The following is a 24,010-nucleotide window of genomic DNA, read 5'->3' on the forward strand; positions in this document are numbered from 1 at the left end:
TGCGCTACACCTTCAGGCAAGGGATGAGGCATCTTGCTAACGTGCTATTCCTTTCCAAAAGTTAAACCTATTTGCAAATATCTGTGGAAAAACTTTTATTTGAATTTATCTAGGAAGGAAAATGTATCACGTCATGGTGATGTACTGTTATTGAATTACCTTCTGTAACAACAAAACTGGAAAATTGTTGGAAATATTCAGTCCTAATTCACAATATGTAACAGTTTCATGGAATAATAAGAGAACAGTTACACCAGTGGCACCAGTTACTAAGATGTTGTAAAATTGATTAGGGAGATTACTTTTGCAGATCAAAATAGAGAGATTCTGAATACCATAAGGAGTAATATAGGTGGAGATGGACTAATTCTAAATTAGGATAAAGAGTGATATGTTGTGGTCAAATGGAATGTAATTATTTTGGAAATTAGTCGGCTATGGACATGCTGCCACCAATCTTTACAAACAACAATAGAAGAAGTCGTGTTAATTTCTTCTTACCACACTTCTCAGTAATGAGCAAACTTAAAAAGTGGAATGTATAAGAGAACTGGATAGGGCTTCAGGGGTAAGGGTGGAATTTATAATGTGATAAACTGGTAGCTCATACTAAAGTTCATTGCATGATAGCAAAGGCATTTGTATAGCCATTGAACTTACAGGCTGAAAAATAATTTAACAAAACAGTAAAATGTTGCCTTAATATTTGCATGATAAGTCTGAATGATTCTTTGTGGCTCTCTTGAATTGGTTAAGAAACAAATGAGGGAAGTTTTTAAGCAGGAATATGATCTGAGATTTCCATGCCCCTATGAAATTGGAGAGTCCATGCTCTGTTTCTGTTTGTCAGGTTAAAGATCTACCAGGAGAAAACTTGAAGGGCAGGGGGACACCATACAAGAAGTAAATGAAAGGTTAAGATGGATAAGACAGGGGAGAATATAAAAGTAACTGGGATATGGTGAGGCTTTCCTGGAATTAGATGGGTAGAATGTTAGGAAAACAGAATTGATTGGAAAATTCAGCCAAAGAGTACAGAAGTGAAGGGGTATTCCCATTGATTTATTTTCTTCAGGGGGGGTGGAGTGGAGGAGGGTGTTAGGCAGCAAGACCTAGATGAAACCTTAACTTATATGAATAGTTTGCGGTCATATCCATGTGAAATGCTATCCTTTGTATTCTGGTTGCAGAAAAGTTGGCATGTAATGTGGACACATTCACAGGTGGCCCTGCCTTTTGATGGGTGTAGGAAAGGCCAATGGCAAGACTTTAGTCAGTTGTACAGTGGTGGTCAGATGTGTAGAGTTTGCCTTGAACTGAAATCTCTCATAGGAGTGTAACCCATCGGCCAGGAGTTGATAGAAGGGAGATATATTACTGGACAAGTTACTGTGCAGGCTTGGGCTACCGTTTACAGAATGTGGGGGACTGATTACTGAGTGCTGAAGGAAGCGCTAGCCCCCCCCCCCCCCTCTCTCTCTCTCTCTCTCTCTCTCTCTCTCTCTCTCTCTCTCTCACACTCACTCACTCACTCTCTCTCACACTCACTCACTCACTCTCTCTCACACTCACTCACTCACTCTGGAAGAAGTGCCGCACTCCCTGCTGGTATTTGCAAAGTACCCTCTGTGCCAGGACTTCGACTATTTTCATGTGGTTATTTATTCTGATGGTAAGTGTTTTAGAGCGTTCATAGTGCTAATAGAAATTTTTGATCAGCAATTTAAGATAATTTAGTAATCACAAATATGCTATGACAGATCACTCTGCCTTTGGTCAGTTGTTCCTCTACTGGTGAGTTTGAGGTGTGAGTAGCAGACAGGGTGCAGTGGGAAAATCCAACACTTACTGCAAATGAGGATAAGAATTGTATTATAGGATCATTCCACTATTTGTAATTCACCTTTCTAACTATTTCATTCTTGCACACTTCCATAAAGAACACACACTTGTCACAGAGGTTCAGGCACTTTCTGTTCATACAAGCAAATCTTTCTGGAATTATTTATGTATAACTTGGTCACACCAGTCTAACAAGTAACACATCTATTATTTTGCAAGATTACACTATTTACTGAAATCTGTGAGAAGCAAGACATTGGGTTCTTTTAAAATGAGGTAAATCTGTCTTCATTTTTTTAGATTTTGTGGTACTCTTGGTACTGGTGGAAATTACTTTCCCAGATAAGCCATAGATCTTACACCTTTTAACCCTTGTCAAATTGCATAGAGTACATTTTTTTCCCCCTCAAGACATCTTTTCTTCAAGACATATTGTTTAAAGGTACACAATTTCCATCTTGAATCTAATTTTACTGTGCATTTGCTAATATAGACATTTTACACTTCTCTGTACTGGCTATTATACTGAGCCCTCAAACGCTCCTGTTTTTTAGCCTCAAGAGTACTAACATGGATTGAGTACCATTCATTTCTCACATCATTGTAAATGACCAACCAATGGAAACTCCCAGTAGGAACATAAACAATGTAGGGAAAAATAGATAGCTACTTTCTGTGAAGAGGGCGCATCAAGTCGCAGACAGGCATAGTTAAGACACTCAGCTTTCGGCCACAGCTTTCGTTGGTACAAACACGCACACCAACTCCAGCATCTCGGGCCAGAATACATCATCACATGGTATGCAAGTAACAATCTGGAGGGGTTGGGCAAGGTGAAGGGAGAGGGCACAATGCTGTCTGGTGGAGTGCGCATGGGCTAGACTGACAGGTGCAGTGTCGGGCAGTGGTGGGGCAGAGAGGTAGGGGACAAAAAGGAACAAAAAGAAGAGGAGCAGGGAAAGATGGGCAGATTGGTTGGCAGAGGGATGCAAATAAACAGGGTGGAAAATGAATATGGGGAGTAGATGACGGGACATTAAGAGTCTAACTGTTGGGTGTACATTTATGTAGGGTGAGGCCAGGATAGTTACGGGAGTGGAGAATGTGTTGTAAGGACTGCCCATCTGCGCAGTTTGGAAAAGCTGGCAGTACAGGGAAGGATGCAGATCGCTCAGGTAGTGAAGCGGCCATTGAAATAAAGTGTGTTATGTTCAGCTGCATGTTGTGCCAAAAGGTGGTCTGCTGTGCTCTTGGCCACAGTTTGGCAGTGGCTGTTAATCCTGGTGGACAGCTAGTTGGTAATCATAACAATATAAAAAGCTGTGCAATGATTGCAGCAGAGCTGGTAAATAACATTGCTGCTGTCACAGGTGGCCTGGCCCCTCATGTGGTAGGATAAACCTGTGAGAGGACTGGAATAGAAAGTGTTAGGTGGGTGGATTGGGCAGGTTTTGCATCTGGGTGTTCCACGGAGATATGATCCTTGTGGCAGGAGGTTGGGAGTGGGAGTGGCATAGGGATGGACTAACATGTTGTGGAGGTCAGGTGGGCGATGTAACACCACTTTAGGAGGGGTGGGAAATATCTTGGGTAAGATGTCCTTCATTTCAGTGCACGATGATAGGTAATCGAGGTCCTGGCAAAGGATGTGGTTCAGTTGTTCCAGTCTGGGTTGGCACTTGGTCACGAAGGAGACACGCCTTTGTAGCTAGTTTTTGGTGTTGCTGGGTGGATTGGGGTTGTGAGAGAGAATGGCATGGGAGATCTGTTTGCAGACTAGGTCTGGAGGATAGTGCCTGTCTGTGAGGGCCTTGGTGAGACTCTCAGCGTACTGAGCAAGGAAGGTTTTGTCACTGCAGATATGTCTCTTGGTAGCCAGGCTCCATCAGAGGGGAAGTGGTCAACATATAAGGAGGTAGCGTGCTGGGTTGAGGAGGACCACGTGAAGCAGATGGGAGAGAAGGTTTTGAAGTTGTGAAGGAACAAAGATAGTGTCTTGGCCATGGGTTCAGATCATGAAGATATCATCAGTGAATCTGAACTAGACTAGGGGTTTCTTGTTTCGGGAGGTTCGGAACATCTGCTAGAGATCACCCCATAAAAAGGTTGGCATAGTAGTGTGCCATGTGGGGGGGCCCATGGCTGTGTCATGGATTTATTTATATACCTTCCCTTCAAATGAGAAATAGTTGTGGGTTAGAACAAACTTAGTACAGTGTACCCACACCTCTGTCTACATTAAACCCACCACAAACTACCAATACCTGCATTTTTACGGCACTCATACCTTTTACACCAAAAAATCCCTCCCATATAGTGTGGCTACCCGGGGACTGCATATCTGCAATGACAAAAATTCCCTTGCTCAGTATGCTGAGTCTCTAAAAGCTCTTCAGGCAGGCACTATCACCCAGAAAAAGTTGGCAAACAGACCTCCCATGCCATTTTCCCTCACAACCCCAATCCTCCCACCACCCTCAAAAACCAGCCGCAAAGGAGTGGCCCCTTTGTCACCCAGTACTACCCTGGACTGGTACAAGTGAACCACATCCTTCGCCAGGGCTTTGGTTACCTATCATGATGCCCTGAAATGAGGGACATTCTACCCAAGATATTTCCCACCCGCCTAAAAGTGGTGTTTCATCGCCCACCCAACCTCCACATCCTCCCAGTCCATCCCTATGCCGCTCACAGTGCCAATCTCGTGTCAGAAGGATCATATCCCTGTGAGAGACCCAGGTGCAAAACCTACCCAATCCACCCACCCAGCACTTCTTATTTCAGCCCTGTCAGGTTTTTTCTACCCCATCAGGGGCTGGGCCACCTGTGAAGGCAGCCATGTAATTTACCAGCTGTACTGCAATCACTGCAAAGCATTTTATATTGGTATGACTACCAATCAACTGTCCACTAAGATGAACGGCCACTGCCAAACTGTGGCCAAGAGCAAAGTAGACCACCTTGTGGCACAACATGCAGCTGAAAATAACACTTCCTTTCAATGGCTGCTTCACTACCCGAGCCATCTGGATCCTTCCCTCTACCACCAGCCATTTTGAACTGGGCGGATGGGATTTATCCTTAAAACACATTCTGCAGTCCTGTAATTCTCCTAGCCTCGTCGTACAGTAACATGCTGACACCCCCCCCCCCCCCCCCCCACACCCATCAACCAACATTTTCTACCTCTGATGTTGTCATCTCCTCCCTGTGCTCGTCTTCCACGCTATTTATTTGCAGCCCTCTGCCAACCCATATTTCCCTGCTCCTCTCCTTTTTCATTCCTTTTTCCCCACCTCCCTGCCCCACAACCATCTGATGCTGCACCTGTTTGAGTCTAATCCCTGCTCATTCCATCAGTCTCTCTCTCTCTCTCTCTCTCTCTCTCTCTCTCTCTCTCTCTCTCTCTCCCCCCCCCCCCCCCCCCCCCCCCCCCCATACACTGCTCTCCCTTCTCCTTCCCCACCCTCTCCAGATTGCTGCTTGCATCCCATGTGATGGTGTATTCTGGCCCAGGATGCTGGAGTTGGTGTTCACATGTGTGCGTGCATGTGTGGACTGAAAACAGCTGTGGCCAAAAGCTATATATGAGTGTGTTTAATTATGCCTGTCTGAAACTTGGCTTGTCTTCTTTACGGTAATAACAATCCATCTTTTCCTACATTGTCAATGTAAACAATCTATTATCTCTCACTGCATATCTAACAAAGAAAATGGTGGCACCAGTATGGTGACTTTTGAAGGCATCTTACAGAGATCTAGCAACATAGCATCCTCTACACATGGAGGTCAAAGATGCAAAAACTAATATGTTATACTTGGTTCGATGAACAAAAACAGCTAGCAGATACGAGGGAAGAGATAGCTTTTTCACTTCTCGTATGTTACTTATAGGTGCTTTACCAAGTTCTATTTCTCGTGGTATTATGATGAAATATACGAGCATGATGTCGCAAGTATTTTCCGTTAATGAGAGAATGCAGCTTTCAACTTCGCAGCAGAGGGAGGTGCATATTAAAACACTGGAATTTAATTTGGGGAGCATAGTGGTTAAAATAGTTTTCCAGCTAGCCATATTTCAATTAAGGCAAAAACTAGGACGACTACTTTCAAAAGGACACAGTTAATTTCCTTCCTCAGTATCAGCTTTTGCTGTCAGTAATGACCTTGTTGTCAATGATACATAAAACCCTAATCTTCTTTCTTCAACTTGACAGAAGCAGTCAGGGTTCCATTGCAATTCAAAGTTGACACTTTCTGAAAAAACACTCCTGTGTGTGTGTTTCTGTGATAGTTGGTTGCATCTCCAACTAAAATATAATATTGACACATGTAATGAAAAATGACCTCATTCTTTGAGAATGACATAACAAGAACTGGAAATGAGTGATCAGTCTGTATGGTTTTAAATAATTATGTTGATCATTGTTTTCTCTGCCTTGGAAGCAGAATACATAGACAGCCTTGTGTGGGAGAATACATAGACAGCCTTGTGTGAATGAATGTGTATGTTATTGAAATAAAGTAATACTTTCTTTTCTGATGACATGGTAGCAATCATTCAGTGAAATACGGGTCTGTTTATTTATTTATTTATTTATTTATTTATTATCATCACACTGGAATAGATCTCTGGTGCAAAATCTTTGTACAGTATACTCACCATCATTCATATGCGGATTATCTGGTTTGCAGATTCTCTAGCAAACAACAATAAACAACCCACCACATGAGAACAGAGTACCATTTCCATTGTTATTGGCCAGTGCCTATTCTGTGTAAATTGAAAACAGACTGAGTTTTCTGATCTTAATTGATACAAAGCAAGTTAAAGAAATTTACCAAGGAGGTAACAGAAACAAAGGAGATGTGTGTTGACATTTAAAAAAATTGAATTTACTGAAAGATCTGAGAAGGGGAAGCTGTTCAAAAACTAAGTGCTGATTATGTTATTGGAATGCAGACTGTTTGAGACATTAAAAAGAATAAGCAGAAAATACAGGATTTTGTCAGGAAACCCATTTTAGTTGTGGAACATCTGCATGAGAAAGCATGAAGAGATATACATTGGATGAATTAGATGCCACTCTTTTGCAGAGGTTAAGCTAAAAGTGAACAGAAAGAGTCATTGTTTCAGGTGTTATTTGTGCCGAAAAAACTATTTTTTTTGTTTTGTTTTTCTTGAAGCTCTAGGGTTGTATGGCAAACCAGATTCAAACATCATGGGATTTGTGAACTTACTGTGCAAGGAGAGTGGCTTAGTTCAAATTTTTTTGATAGCTATTTCCTTCCAGGAAAAGTTCCAAAAATCTGTGGAAAGAGAATTTCACCCCATACCAGATTTATAATGCAGACAAAAGTGGACGGTATTGGCAGTGTCTACCTACCAGAACCATTGCTTTTAAGAGCGAAGTTTAAAGTTCCTAGCTATAAGTAATCTAAAGAACGCATCAAGAATTTGTGTGCCGCTAATGCTACAGGGAATAACAAACTGAAATTGCTAGTGATTGGAAAATCAAGAACGACTTGTGTTCAAGGATGGTGCAACTAAGGATCTTCCTGTGTGTTATTACAACCAAAACAGAGCATGGTTGGATAGCAAAATTTTCAAAATATGGTTCCACATACATTTTGTAACATAAGTTTATGAACTTCTAGAAGAGAGAGGATTCCCGCAGAAGGTGGTTCTATTGCTTGATAATGCCAGTTCGTATCCTGATAAGAGGATTCTTGTATCTGATGATTGTCTCATCATAACTGCCATTGTACGGTCAGTGGACCAAGGCATAAATGCGTTTGTAAAACAGCACTACTTGATTGGCCTAATGAGAAGGTGGTGGTGGTGGTGGTGGTGGTGGTGGTGGTGGTGGTGGTGGTGGTTTTTAGGGCATTCCGGAAGCAGCTGACAATTCTAGATGCCGTACACATGATTTCTGGTGCCTGGGAGACATTAGTTCGAGCAAGGAGGAAAATTTTTCCAGATATAGAGAAAAGTGATTCTAAAAGTTTCAGTGATGAAGAAGTAACAACTCCGCAAAAAAATCTGGGAACAGATTTAAATAGCTTGGAAGATGTCAATGAAGAATACTTGAATAAGTGGCTAAAGATCTACATATGTGAACCCAACTTCCTGTAAACCAGTGATGCCAGAATTGTGAATGCTACTACACAACAAAACAGAAGACAGTGAATGTGAAAGTGGGGATGAAGACAGTGACCTTATCAGCCATTGTATTTCATTGCAATGTGGTGGTACTTTTCTAGATTATATGGGTCAAAGGGGGTTTCAGTACAATGACATTATGTCAAGAAAATTTCAAAATGCCACATGAGGAAAAAAAAATGAAACTTCTCTCAGCAGCAGGCCAACATTACAGACTCTCTTAAGAAATAAGAGTGCCTAGAGTACAAATGCACAAAACTTGGACAAACTTTCAAACAAAGAACACAAAAACTTTCAAACAACATTTGAAAATATCTGTTATTCATGTTTTTCGACTATTTGTGCTTCTTCACCCCCACATTACCTCGTGTAATTGGGAGTATACTGTAGTTAGTTTCATCTTTCCGTGATCCACTTTATTAATGTTTTGTGACCCTTTCTATGTCTCAATTGGTCAAATGCTATAGCTATTTAATTTCTCTCCTACATACTAAATACTCCCTTAAAGCTGCGCAGTCATTTGGACAATGTCACTTTTATGTAGGTTGCATGTTCAGTTCAGAGTTGTTTCTCTTACTCTCTTCATAAAAAAAGTGCAGTTGCTGGAAGAATGTGATGGAACTTGTTACATTATGTTGTATAAAGTAAAAATGTTTTGGCTGTGACCTTGAATAGAAGTTAAAGATAGAAAAAAATGCACAACAAGAAAACAAACTAGCTGCTCAATGAACAGAGGATATAAACACAGTGGATAATACAGAGATTTTTTTACAAACGTTAAGTAAATTCTCCCATTTAGGTGTGAAAAAATTACATCCTCTGTATGACACTAAAGGCCACACAGCAATGTGCAATGCATTCATTGAAATTCTCGAGGACATGTTAACAAACATGTGACGAGATGTCATTAATAACCCTTTTAATTTCATCCTTCAATTGATGTATTGTGATTTGTTCACATACAGATTTTCTGGGGATTACAGCCACATTGTCCTGCACAACAGCAGTGTTATCTTGTGTTCAACAGAACTCGATCATCCTGTTTTCTTAACTTTTGAAACACAGCCATGATTTCAAAGTTCTGGATCAACTTTCAAACTGATGATTTGCTTGGAGCAGCATTACGTCAGAGTGCCACGTGCAATTACCAAATGTTGCTGTGGGACTTTAGCTGTTTTTGTAATAGCTTTTTATCACTTGTATACATTGCTCAGATGTCATCTGCTCCATGATGAAAATAAACATCAAACAACAATGCTCACCACTTAAGATATTGGGCTGTTAATGGAAAGGATTGCAGGTAACGAACATGAAACAACTGTGCCTGCCAACTGTCATGACAAAATGGCACAAAATTCAAATTCATCCTTACTTCCTAAATACCCTGCAGAATTTAGAAAAATGATTCTTTTTTGTTTTTATTAAACCCAAACTTTCTTGAATCACTGATTAATAAATACGAGGGGCGTTTGAAAAGGCCATGCAAAGTCCATGAGATGGCACCACCGGCACGTATCGAGGTCATGCTTAGTTAGTAGCATCTTTGGAAAGAGCGCACACCAAGTTTCAGCCATATTGGTCTATTTCTTTGTGTTTGGCATTCGTGTGAATCAAGGAAGTCGAGTGATAGTCAAAAAATGGACGAAAAAGAATTTCGTGTGATGATTAAACATTACTTTATGCAAGGCAAAACGCCTCGTGAGGCTAAAAAGTAACTTGATAAACATTACGGTGACTCTGCACCTTTGATTAGAACAATTTATAAGTGGTTTCAAAATTTTCGGAGTGGCCATATGGGCACAAATACTGAACGTTCTGGACCCCCTGTGGAGGTTAAGACTCCAGAAATCATCGATAAAATCCACGATATGTTGATGGATTACAGAAGAGTTAAGGTGCAAGAGATTGCTAGTGCTATAGGCATCTGGAATGAATGGGTACATAATATTTTGCATAAACATTTGGACATGAAAAAGCTATCCACTAGATGGGTTATGCGATTGCTCACGCTTGACCGAAAACTGAATCGTGTGAAGTGTTGCAAGGATGGTTTGCAGCTGTTCAGGAAGAATCTGCAGGACTGTAAGCGTTGTTTTGTCACTGTGGATGAAACATGGATACATTACCATACTCCTGAGACAAAACAATCTAAACAATGAGTTACCAAGGGAGAATCCACACAAAAAAAGGTGAAGACCACTCCTTCGGCCGGAAAAGTTATGGCGACGGTCTTTTGGGATCCGCAAGGGATAATCCTCATTGATTATCTGGAAATGGGTAAAACTATTACAGGTGCATATTATTCATTGTTATTGGACCATTTGAAAACAGAGCTGCAAGAAAAACACTGGTGGTTGGACCGCAAAAATGTCCTCTTCCATCATGACAATGCACAACCACACACCTCAGCAGTTGTGGTTGCAAAATTAATGGAAATAGGCTTCCAACTCATTTCACATCCCCCCCTATTCTCCAGACTTGGCACCCTCGAACTACTATTTGTTCCCCAATTTCAAGGAATGGCTGGCGGGACAAAGATTTTATTCAAACAAGGAGGTGATTGCATAGCTATTTTGCAGACTTGGACAATTCCTATTATTTGGAAGGGATCAACAAATTACAACAGTGTTGGACGAAGTGTACAAGTCTAAAAGGAGACTACATTGAAAAATAAAAAAAGATTTACCCCAAACACCTAAGTAGTTTTCATTTTTCACAGACTTTTCAAATGCCCCTCATACTTGTGATGCGTGACAGAATTCTGAGCACACATTTTGTGATCTCTGTTGCATTCTTTGTTGCACAATTAACATTTGGATTATTTCACCTTGGGTAAATTATTAGAATTTCTGAAGGGTGCAAAAGTTGTTCCACACTGTGATTGTGTATGGCACCTTGAATCCAGCTCAACTTTCCCTTTTAAACAAAGATGAGAGAGAGCTGTTGGTCTTCTGTGTAGTATTGATTTCACTGTAGAAGACTTCTTCAGTACATAAACTAACGTGAAGATCGATGGTTGGTTGTATCTGGTTGTGATTTCTTGAGAAGACTCATCCATTATGGCCTAGCAAACAAACTTTGTCCTCTTTTTGTTGGTTGATTTAAATAGAGTTCTGCACAACTTACTGATGTAGGAAACAAAGATTTACTCTTTATATGGGCATGATTGGTATATACATCCATGGTGTCCTCTCCAATGGGTTTGATAGCTGTGTCCATCCACATGATTCAGTGGCATTTAGTGACAAGTCAAAGGCTGGCTCGTGTTGTTATGCTGGTTGTTAAAATCTTATTTTGTTTTATGGTACCTCTCATTAATCAAGGCAACATGTTTAATTAATTGTAAAGTTTATCTCAGGAATGAGTTCACTTCATGTGTTGTGGCAATCAGAAAGCATGCTTTTTGTACCATTTTCTTTGTTATTACAAGTGATTGGAATAAGAAATAGTGACTGCATTCAGAAAGTGATTATTTCAGAGATGTCTAAGAATTGAGAAGACATGGACAATAAGAAAAATGAAAGTGACATAATTTATTCACTCATTCATTTTTACTGTAGTAAGTCTATATAAATATTGCACTGATACAGAATGATGTGATGAGCTGTTTTCAGTGTTCCATACAAAACCATAGCACACAAATTTATGTGCACATCAGTATATCGCTTCTCATCCCAATTGAGCAGGCAGGTCTAGGGTCTACAGTTAGTAAGACACAGTAGCTGATGAATTGGAGACAAAAATTAAGATTCTTTAGAGAATTCTGCAAGAGTCATAACAAAAATTTACTTTTTGGGAGGAAGTTGTTTGACGCACCATTCTTTGATTCATAAATTAAAACCCACAGAGGTATAATTTTACATGCGAGTAAAGTGTCCAACTGTGACAGCTTGCATTGACGTAAATTAGACTGTGTTGCTCACATGGGTACCATACTTTAAAATATTACACAGAAAAGTAAAGGAGTAGTAAAACTTTGAGTCTATATCTTTGTCAAAACTGAATGACATCATGTGTAATCTGATATTTATCATTTTGTACATTTTAAAATGTTTAACTTTTTATGTTTTAAGTACTCTGTGACCTTTAAGTGCCACTATAATGCTAATATTAAACCATAGCTCCATAAGTACGTTACATATGTAATGTGCAACTGCATTTGACCAAGTTTGAAAGGTATTGCAAAATTACTGGCAAATTGACAAAACTTACTCGAGGATGACAGTAACACACAAAGCACAATGGATTTGGCTATTTTATATTTGTTTGAGCTTCGAAACGGCAAAGAAATTAACTACCCTAAAATTTGTTGGTTTTGCTTTTCAGTGATGTAAGTATTGCGTGGTGATACTTCACGGTGCTCCATTCTTAGTAACATGGTAGTTGATTATGAAGAAATGTGGTATGATATCCTTAAGTAGCAAAGCTGCATACATCGATTGGCCTATATAATTTGTATATGAGTAATAAACTGCACATATAGTTAGTAATAAGATAACAGTTCTTTTGAGAGTGTCTCTTTGAGAAGTATATATGCTGTCATCTCATTGCTTCTTCACCATTACATATACTTCGTAGTATGTTTTGTGATGTAAAGATAAGACTTTACATCAGTTCTAGAGGACATATTCCTAAATTGTCCAGAGGCAGTTAGGCCATAATGTTGCTGTTATCTGTGTTACAATCTTCATATTCTATTCACCACCTAAGACTAGTTGACAGTTTGTTGGGTGTCTGCCACGGTTTTTAACTTTAGTCACCATAGTAGTCAAATATAGAGTGCTAATTTTAAGACTGTGGCAGTAAAAGTTCCTGAAAGTAGGACACTTCCTTGAATACCTTCTTGGATGATTTGTGACATTCTGTGGAGGTGTCTCTGCAGAATTTCCAGTAAGAGAGAACAACTTAGATGGTTTTCTTTTTAGCTGTGATAGTTATTCATTTGGCCTCCGCAGCCAGTACAAATCTTTGACTTAAAATGACTTGACAACTCAGTCACAACCAGTGTTCTGATTTAAGTAATTAATGTATCCAATACTGTTAACTGCCCTGTTCTGTCCATGTTACAGCTGAGTGCTCAAGTTGAGAGGTTAACAATGCTGGGACGTGAGTTGCGACGTAAGCACCGGGGAGCGCAAGCTCAGGTGCACTCACTCATAGATGAACGCGCAGACTTCCTGGCACAGCTGCAAGACCAGCAGCGTGAGCTTGTTGGCCTCCGGCAGCGCCTTGGGCTTGCCCAGAAAGAAAATGAAGATCTTGCCAAGTCTCATGTCAGTAGTTGCTATAATATTGCTATGTTAATAAGAACTAGGTTTATCTAACATAGACATATGGCAGCTCTATGTAAAAAAGTGTGAAAAATCTGCCATTCATGGGGGCATGGAAACAGTCAGCTGCTTTTGATTATTTCTCCTTTGTGTATACCAGTCTCAATATGGAGTATTAGTTGCAAATTCAGCCACTGTTCCTCTAACAGTAAGACATGGTTTTCTGTATTTAATGGTAATTTGGAGGATCTGTATGAAGCTCAGTCTACATTTTTCCATTGAATGTGTTATGCTTGGTAGTGAAGGGAGGTATATGTAAGTTGTAGCTAGTTTGCAGCATGGATAAAATTGCGTTGGTTTCTTGATGACCAAAAAGTTCTAATTCTTGGTGTGGTAGGTGCATGTATATTTTTTTATAAAATTTATACTACTTGCATGTTTATATGTGATTGTGCACGGTTTTTTTCTAAGTTTAAGATTATTTTAATAGTCATTTTTATTTAATGTGTACGAAGTGCTGTGTTATTACCACGTACAACCATGGAGGAAAACTTTGGAGTTGTGCATTTATGAATAAGATCTATTGTATTTGGCTATTTAACACAAAACAGTCACTGTTGCATATTCAGTCTTGCATAATTCTCATAATTGCAGATTCCTATTCAGTCAACAACTCTGACTTTGCAGCAACAAAATTTGTGAACAAGGACTGACATTATGTTAATCAGAATGATAGCAAAATTTCTAATCCATTTCATGAGAAGAGTTTTCACTTTGAGTTTTCTTGGTTTATAGTAGGCAGGACATTTCTCTTACCGTAAAGTGTGTGCTTCAGTGACCATTAACAATAACTGAAGTGTTGAACATTTGCAACATAGTTCTCTTGAGCAGTGGAGAATGTGGAACTAGTCACTAAGCACCGGGGTAGTTTCCTTATACTGTTCTAGTATGTTAAATAAGATTATCTCTGAGGAACTTAACAGCCATGAAAACTCAAACTAGACACTCAGCAATAACAAGTTTCAAAAAGCAGAAATGCGAGCTTGGAATATAAGCAATGTAGGAAAAATAGATTGATACTTACTGTAAAGATGACATGTTAAGTTGTAGACAGGCACAATTAAGACACTTACACATGAGCTATCGCCCACAGCCTTCATCAGAAGTAGTAAGAGAAATACACATTCATTCGCAAAAGCAAGCACACCTCACATACACAACTGCCAACTCTTATCATCTCAGAGCAAAATGTGACTGTTACATGAAATGGAATCAGCAGTCTGGAGGGGGCAGGGAAGGGAAGGGATAGCAGTGCATGTGTGTGTGGAGGGGGTGGGGTGGTCTATTGGAGTGTTCAGGGCTAGACTGCCAACAGGCGCGGCATCAGAAGGTTGTGGTGCACGGAAGTGGGGAAAATGAAGCAAAAAAAGGAGAGGAGTGGGGGAAGATGGGCAGGTGGTATGGTAGAGGATGGCAAACAAAGACAGTGGGAGACTAGAATGGGGAGGAGGTGATAGGACAGAAGGGGTGGGAACTGGCAGATAGAGGGTGTGGGACACTGTTATCATAGGTTGAGGACTGTATAGTTACAGGAGTGGAGAATGTGTTGTAAGGATAATTCCCATCTCTGCATTCAGAAAAGCTGGTGGCATAGGGGAGGATCCAGAAGGCTCAGGTAGTGAAGCAGCCATCGAAATCGAGCACGTTAAGCTCAGCTGCATGATGGTTTACTTTACTGTTGACCAGTGTTTGGCAGTGGCCCTTCATCTTGGTGGACAGCTGACTGGTAGTCCTACCAGTATAAAATGCTGTACAATGGTTGCAGAAGAGCTGGTAAATGACATGGCTGCATTCACAGGTGGCCTGGCTCCTGATAAGGTAGGATAAACCTGTGTCAGGGCTGGAATAGGAATTGCTGGGTGAGTGAATTGGGTAGGTTTTCCTCTTGGGTCTTCCACAGGGATATGAGCCTTCTGAGACGAGATTGGCACTGGGAGTGGCATAAATATGGACTGAGATGATGTGGGGGGTTGGGTGGGTGATGAAACACCACTTTGAGTGGAGTGGGAAGTATCTCAGGTAGGATGTCCCTCATTTCAGGGCACAACGATAGGTAATAAAAGTCCTGGCAAAGGTGTGGCTCACTTGTACTAGTCCAGGGTGATACTGGGTGACAAGGGGGCTGGTTCTCGGAGTTGGTGGGGGGATTGAAGATGTGGAAAATGGTGCAGGAGATCTGTTTGTGTTCTAGGTGTGGGGGTAGTGTGCAGATGCAGCCATCAGAGAGAATGTGGCCAAAATCTGGGAAGGTGGCATTTCAATCAGAGGAGGACTAGATGAAATGGATGGGGGAGAAGGTGTTAAGGTTAAGAAGGAATGAAGATAGAGAACCTAGACATTAACCACCTCCTCTCTGATGGCTCCATCCACACATCTGTCCACACTAAACCTACCAACCATTTGGACAGCCTAAAAACTGTAGCTATGTTAGTAGTTGATGCAAACACAGTAGGCAATATTTTTCTGTGTAAAGTGTTAAAAAAATTTTTCAACATTCTGCATACTTCATATCTCTGCATACATCACAGGCCATAGCAGAAATTAAATCATCATCATCCCAGAATACTGACAGGTAATTCAAAGTTACCACTGGCACAAATCAGAGGTATCAGTATTCACATGTGTTGCTCACTTCTGTGGAACATCAGTTTTGCTGTTGTCAGTGGTGGTCTCATTAATGACAGTGCACGTGGGTCATTCCATGTCAATTCAACCAATTTGAGAAAATGTTCCAGCTGATAGTCTCAGATTTGGCTGAAATTTAGAACACCAATGCTACCAAGTGTGGAACACTCATGTACAAAATTTTAAGTTCCCCTGCCAATTAGTTCCAGAATTATGGGTTGTGAAAGAAGGTGGTGTGACCTGGAAGTTGCAACCCGCATCTGGCAATCTATCTTCAGACCCAACTTCAGGTCTTAATAACTTTGGAACTATTCCACACAGTCCAGTGAAATTTTTACAAGCCACTAACATCCACTTAGAGAACATACACTATGAATCAAAACACCAACAACATATTTCTGAGGGAAAATAAAAATTCCAAAATGCGATTAAAAAAAGTAATAAGTTAAAAGGTACATTTTGTAGGTGCCCTCTATGCCAAATATAATTCACTCGAAAAGGGTATAAATTTTTTTTGTGGTAAGCTTAATGTGGCCTAAACACACACAGAACTCATCTTGCCCATATCAGTCACACAAACAGTTACTTGTACACGAAAATACAAAAATTTGAAAAATTACTGGAAAAACATGGATTTTCTAAGTGTGGTAGCACAAAAGGGACAAGTGATATGCAAGCCAAATTTCAAACACTGCATAAGTAGACCATAATATAATATGTGGCAAAATTTCAACTTGTTATTGAAAGGCATTTGTGTACAGTAAAAGTTGACAGATGTATTTGGTTATGTTTCTTTTAACATGATTTAGCAAGTAATAGTGATGATGCAGACAGCTTGTCTCAAAGCTGCAGCAATTGTTGGGAACCATTAGGCAACAAAGTTAAACAATAGTAGTTTTCAGGTGCAGAATGAGTCATTGTTAGGCAGGAACAACAAAGGAAACAAGCAACAATTATAGGTTACTCATGTTTTTAAGATTCTGGTTCAGACTGGTCAGTACTGTTGTGGAAAGTCAGTATGGAGGCAGAAGAGTGTACTAGTGGTGCTTTTGTTCAAACAAATTGCAGTATTTGTAGGGCACAAGCATCTGTATGTCATAAAGCAACATATGGAACAAAATGTGGCATTCGCATTGTACTGTATGATCTGGATGAATTGGACCAAGATTTGTTGCTATGGAGATCTGGGATACACCCTGTGTGCACAAGAAGTACAGTTCCAGGAAACTTTAGTGTTTATCATCATATGAAAGTGTTTCTGGATAAGTATTCTTTCCTACAAAGAAGTTGTTTTGACCCATTTGGGATTCATAAGAAGACAGTGAAGTGAAGTGTAGCCTCAGAGAAACTGATATAAAATCAGTATTGAAAGTGAATCAGTGCATGGGACTTAACATGAAACCAGGACAAAAGTTATGTTCCAGGTGTGTTACACTGCTAAAAAATGAAGAATATTCTGATAATTTACATGACAGTGACGAAGAGTATCAGCTACCTACAACCACAGCAGATGAACAATTAAATACTTCAGTGACTGCTCTTGGTTTATCTTCCATGAAGACACGCAAGGTTGGGAAAAAGACAGGCACAGCTATGGTAGAAGAAAACCACAAGAAGCTCAAATGGAATTAAAATGCAAACTAGCTGACACACTAATGGTGGAAGAGGAAGAACTATCTGCTCCAAAGGAACAGAAATCATGCCAGAAATGCTCTGATTTGAACAAAATTGTGCACGATTTGAAAGAAAAATGTGCCATATCCACACGCCAGAAAAAAAGTAGCTATTCTTACCCTTGCACCTTCCAGCTGGTCTATTGTCTACACTGCAAAGGAATTCAATGTTTCTATGTATATGGTAAAGCAAGCTAGGAAAATAAAAGCAACCCAAGGAGTGCTTCCACAACTTCAGCAGGCTCAGGGTAAGCAATTGAGTTCAGAAATAAAGGTGCTGGTGTCGGAGTTTTATGCAAGTAATGACTACAGCCAAATAATGCCTGGAAAAAAGACTATGTAACGGTGAAAATGGGAAGTGTACGTGTACAGATGCAAAAAAGACTGTTGCTATGAAACATATCAGAACTATAGGCCTATGTAGAATTCAAAGAAAAGTATCCCAATACCAAAGTAGGTTTATCATCTTTTTTCAATCTTTGGCCAAAATGGGCTGTGCCTGTAGGTGCAAGGGGCACACACAATGTTTGTGTATGTGACCCATCAAAATGCTAAGCTGATGTTTGCTGCTATAAAGGATTCTGGTCTGGATTACAAAGGTGCAATGAAGCTGCTAGTGTGTGACATCAGTTCCTACCAGTGCATGATAAACAGGTGTGAAGTGCACTGATAAGGCAAGTCTTGCAGAACACATGAGTAACAAACTGTATGGTGAACTCCTTACGGATGACGATGAACTTGTTTCTTATAAAAAATGGACACACATGGATCGCACAAGTCTTGAAACAAAGCACAGTACAGTGGAAGATTTTGTTGAAATGTGTTGTCAAAAAAACGGACGAACTGACCACACACAGCTTCACAGCAACAGCACGATCGGCTTATCTCCAGTTTTATAAGGATAATTTGAAACAAGATGAAATTATAGTGATACTAGACTTTTCTGAAAATTATGCATTTATAGTTCAAGATGCCGCCAAAGGATATCATTGGGACAATAGTCAAGCAACTCTTCAGCCATTTGCAATTTGTTATAGAGGTGTGTTTTTAGTGACTATTTAATTCGTGATGCCATTGCAGTTCATGCCCACATTCACTCTGTTATGGCATATGTGAAAAACAAGCTGCCTCACATACATTTTGCGAAATACTTCAGTTATGGGGCAGCTAGTCAGTACAAAAACTGTAAAAATCTCAACAATTTATGCATGCATTACCATGATTTTCAGGTTCACACAGAATGGAATTTTTTCGCAACAAGTCATGGTAAAAATGTATGTGATGGTATTGGTGCTACCATTAAGTGCATGGCATTACGACCTAGTCTGTAGCACCCTACAGAAGGTCACATTCTAACACCTCTTCAGTTATTTACCTGGGTACATAAAAATATTTCTGGCATACAATCATTTTACGTTTCAAAAGATGATGTGAAATCAGTTGAAGAGTTGCTAAAAAGCAGACTAGAACAGGTTAAAACTGTTGCATGCACAAGGAGCCATCATCACTTCTCTCCACCGGACTCTGACAATATGCAGATGAGCAGACTGTCCGGTTATAAAACTATAGGTTCATGTACAACATGTGTCTTCACAGTGTGTCTAACTCAGGATGCTATGTTATTGCTGTTTATGACGACAAATGGTACTTATGATGTGTTGCAGAGTGCTGTGAAGCATAAGGTGGTGTATTTGTGAACATCATGGCACCAGCAGGACCAGCAAGATCATTTCATTGGCCACGTTTGACATACAGGTGTTGGATTCCTTTTGAACATATTCTTATGACCGTTCCAGTTCCTACCACAGTGTCAGAAAGACAGTACAATTTGCCACTTAATGTACAGAGTACAGTAGCTAAAATGTGGGAGAACTTCTGTTTGAAGTAAAATTGACTGGTTTTTAGCAGTTAAGGTGCAGTAAACATTAATGATAGGTTGTGTTAATCTGTCTATATGTTGTTGCTTAGTGATTAAATAGTTGTGGGAGAGGATAAGAAGAGGCAGAACAGTTTACGATATGTTTTTACAAAATTGTGTTGTGGAACAATGGCCACATCACCAAATACATCTGTGAACTTCCATTGTACACAAATGTCTTGCAATAACATGCTGAAATTTTGAGATATATATCATTATCATCTACTTATGCAGTGTGTGAAATTTGGCTTAGATACCACTTGTCCCTTTTGTGCTACCACACTTAGAAAATCCATGTTTTTCCGGTATTTTTTCAAATTTTTGTATTTTCGTGTGCATGTAACTCAGTTTTTGTGACTGATATGGGCATGATGAGTTCTGTGTGTGTTTAGGCCACATTAACCTTACCACAAAAAAATTTATACCCTTTTCGAGTGAATTATATTTGGCATAGAGAGCACCTACAATATGTACCTTTTAATGTATTACATTTTTAATCACATTTTGGAATTTTTTATTTTCCCTCAGAAATATGTTGTTGGTGTTTTGATTCATGGAGTGCGTTCTCTAAATGGATGTTACTGGGTTGTGAAAATTTCACTGGACTGTGTGAAATAGTTCCAAAGTCATTAAGACATGAAGTTGGGTCTGAAGATATATTGCCAAATGCGGGTTGCAATTTCCAGGTCACGCCACCTTCTTTCACAAGTCGTAATTCTGGAAGTAATTGGCAGGGGAACTAATACTTTATACACGAGTATTCCACACATGGTAGAATTAGTGTACTGAATTTCAGTCAAATCTGAGACTGAGCTGGAGCCCCTGGTTGAACTGACAGGGAATGACCCACATGCATGCTATGCTGTCAGCGTAATTGGTGACATAGCACCTAGAGACCATGCATTTCCTAAACATGTGTATGTGACTGATGGTGCAGCATGTCATTTTAAAAACCATTTTCAGCTTATGAGCTTGGTTAACAGCTGTAGTACAGGAATTAAGGCAAATAGTGGCCATTTTCAGTGACAGGTAACGGAAAAAGTGCATGTTACGGGGTAGGTCATCTCAGTAAAGATCTTGCAATAAGATTTAATCTCCAGTATGAAGCTGTTGATGCTATAAAAGATGCTACTGGATTTGTACGCACCATATCAACATTAGTAACAAACATGGAACTCTTAATTTTAAATGAAAGTACATTAAGGAAATTGCGTTTTAAAAAGGGATAAGAGTGGTCTGCTTTGAAGCCTGTGGTAGGAATTCAATCAAGTCACTACTGGGTTGCATCCTTGAGTGGCACATACATTGCAAGAACGGTTCTCCACAAAATGTAGCCTGTTGCTCTGTGTGAAATACAGAGGCCACAGTATACATTAGAAGACTTTGTAGTGAGCCACTTCATTCCTTGTGTGTATGACAATCGGTGGTAGATGGGACATATGATAAGTGTCTCTCGTGAGCTGCCAAATTAGCCATCTCCTTTGACAACTTATGGTCCTGCTAATGCTTTCAGATCCCCATCACCTAAAGATCAGTGTGCAGATCCCATTTCCCAAGTACTGCATGTGTTGGCTCATCCTTGCCTGTGTAAATTCAGCTCGACTGCACATGTTCAGTGAGAAGCAGATGGAAAAAACAAATGAACTCTCTTCAACAGTGTAGAATTGAATGTTACATTGTAGGCAATTCTAATGCATGAAAAGTCATGAAGAACTAAAATCATGACAGAAAACTGTAATAATTTGTGGATAATATCAAAAAAGAAAAATGGTTATAAATATTCTATATCTCATTTTCATTATAATACACTTTTGATCAAATTACGAATGGTCTTCCCACTCACTTATAGTGATGTAAAGTAATTGTTTTGATTCAGGAATACCAGTTTTGCATGCCATTTATGTAAAATCAGTAATCTCTTTAAATATTTAAGTATCCATGATTTTTTTAACGGGAGAGTAAAGCTGGGTCTACCTAAAAAATGTCTCACTTTTTGTACAGACAAGTAGTGCCCACTCTGATTATATGTTCCTAAGTAAAATGCCCAACTAATGTTCCATGAAATTTTTAGAATATTTAGGATGGGTATTTTGGTAAAAATAATTTCTAAATAACCAAAAAATTTCAGATTCTTTCATCTTTAATGCAGGGAATTCTTAATCTGTCAGAATATTTGCACATAATGTCATAGCTGACAGTTAGCAGTACTTCCACTTCATCATTTCTTAAGACATTAACATCCTCTGACTATTCATATTTTCAAAACATAATTTTGAAATTCACAAACGTGACCAATTTTCATAGCTTTTTTCCCAAAAAATGGAAAAAAAGCTCAGTATGTATGTATTAATCATATCCCATAGTATTCCAAACAAAGTACACTCCTGGAAATGGAAAAAAGAACACATTGACACCGGTGTGTCAGACCCACCATACTTGCTCCGGACACTGCGAGAGGGCTGTACAAGCAATGATCACACGCACGGCACAGCGGACACACCAGGATCCGCGGTGTTGGCCGTCGAATGGCGCTAGCTGCGCAGCATTTGTGCACCGCCGCCGTCAGTGTCAGCCAGTTTGCCGTGGCATACGGAGCTCCATCGCAGTCTTTAACACTGGTAGCATGCCGCGACAGCGTGGACGTGAACCGTATGTGCAGTTGACGGACTTTGAGCGAGGGCGTATAGTGGGCATGCGAGAGGCCGGGTGGACGTACCGCCGAATTGCTCAACACGTGGGGCGTGAGGTCTCCACAGTACATCGATGTTGTCGCCAGTGGTCGGCGGAAGGTGCACGTGCCCTTCGACCTGGGACCGGACCGCAGCGACGCACGGATGCACGCCAAGACCGTAGGATCCTACGCAGTGCCGTGGGGGACCGCACCGCCACTTCCCAGCAAATTAGGGACACTGTTGCTCCTGGGGTATCGGCGAGGACCATTCGCAACCGTCTCCATGAAGCTGGGCTACGGTCCCGCACACCGTTAGGCCGTCTTCCGCTCACGCCCCAACATCGTGCAGCCCGCCTCCAGTGGTGTCGCGACAGGCGCGAATGGAGGGACGAATGAAGACGTGTCGTCTTCAGCGATGAGAGTCGCTTCTGCCTTGGTGCCAATGATGGTCGTATGCGTGTTTGGCGCCGTGCAGGTGAGCGCCACAATCAGCACTTTATACGACCGAGGCACACAGGGCCAACACCCGGCATCATGGTGTGGGGAGCGATCTCCTACACTGGCCGTACACCACTGGTGATCGTCGAGGGGACACTGAATAGTGCACGGTACATCCAAACCGTCATCGAACCCATCGTTCTACCACTCCTAGACCGGCAAGGGAACTTGCTGTACCAACAGGACAATGCACGTCTGCATGTATCCCGTGCCACCCAACGTGCTCTAGAAGGTGTAAGTCAACTACCCTGGCCAGCAAGATCTCCGGATCTGTCCCCCATTGAGCATGTTTGGGACTGGATGAAGCGTCGTCTCACGCGGTCTGCACGTCCAGCACGAGCGCTGGTCCCACTGAGGCGCCAGGTGGAAATGGCATGGCAAGCCGTTCCACAGGACTACATCCAGCATCTCTACGATCGTCTCCATGGGAGAATAGCAGCCTGCATTGCTGCGAAAGGTGTATATACACTGTACTAGTGCCGACATTGTGCATGCTCTGTTGCCTGTGTCTATGTGCCTGTGGTTCTGTCAGTGTGATCATGTGATGTATCTGGCCCCAGGAATGTGTCAATAAAGTTTCCCCTTCCTGGGACAATGAATTCACGGTGTTCGTATTTCAATTTCCAGGAGTGTATTTATTGAAAATCAATTCAGATCTCTTATCACTTTTGGTTTCTTTATTACAGTTTTTCAAATTTCCCTTTTGTTAGATTTTCACAAATACTCTCATTTAGAGAGACTGTAGTAGTTTAACAAATCATCAGAAAATTTAAATATTGTAGTTTTGGAGGTGTATCATGAAGAACTTCATCATATATTATTTCAGTGAATTTGGAAATAGTGATAGGACACGTTCGCTCTTGACCTGTATGATTTGAGATGAAATTGCCCAGTAGACCACCCTGTGGCACAACTTGCAGCTGAACGTAACATACTTGATTCCAATGGCTGCTTCACCACCCAAGCCACTGGATCTTCTTCACCACCAGCTTTCCTGAAATGCTCCTGTAATTATCCTGGCCTCAACTTTACAGTATCATGCTGTCCCCACATCCTCCACCCAACAGTTCCCATCACTTCTGTCCTATACGTCCTCCCCATATTTGTCTCCCACTCTTTGTCTCCCACTCTTTGTTTGTTACCCTCTGCCATCACACATGCCCACCTTTCCCCGTTCCTCTCCCTTTTCGCTCAATTTTCCCCACCTCCCCGTGCCCAATAACCTCCTGGCACTGTGCCTTTTGGCAGTTAAGTTCCTGCACACTCCACCAGATAGCGCTCCTCTCTGCC

The 24,010-nt window shown here is 40.7% G+C and overlaps 1 protein-coding gene across 7 annotated transcripts in view; it reads left to right on the plus strand.

The window, feature by feature from the left end:
• LOC126100705 (RILP-like protein homolog) overlaps nucleotides 1–24,010 on the plus strand; it is a 187,071-nt gene that overhangs the window by 86,553 nt on the left and 76,508 nt on the right. For all 7 annotated transcript variants that reach the window (XM_049911322.1, XM_049911323.1, XM_049911321.1 and 4 more), the window contains one exon: nucleotides 13,075–13,278. In XM_049911322.1, the coding sequence (XP_049767279.1) occupies nucleotides 13,075–13,278 (204 nt within the window). The remainder of the gene's footprint in view (nucleotides 1–13,074; nucleotides 13,279–24,010) is intronic.

The sequence above is a fragment of the Schistocerca cancellata genome, chromosome 9 (assembly GCF_023864275.1).
Source record: "Schistocerca cancellata isolate TAMUIC-IGC-003103 chromosome 9, iqSchCanc2.1, whole genome shotgun sequence".
Classification (NCBI taxonomy): domain Eukaryota; kingdom Metazoa; phylum Arthropoda; class Insecta; order Orthoptera; family Acrididae; genus Schistocerca; species Schistocerca cancellata.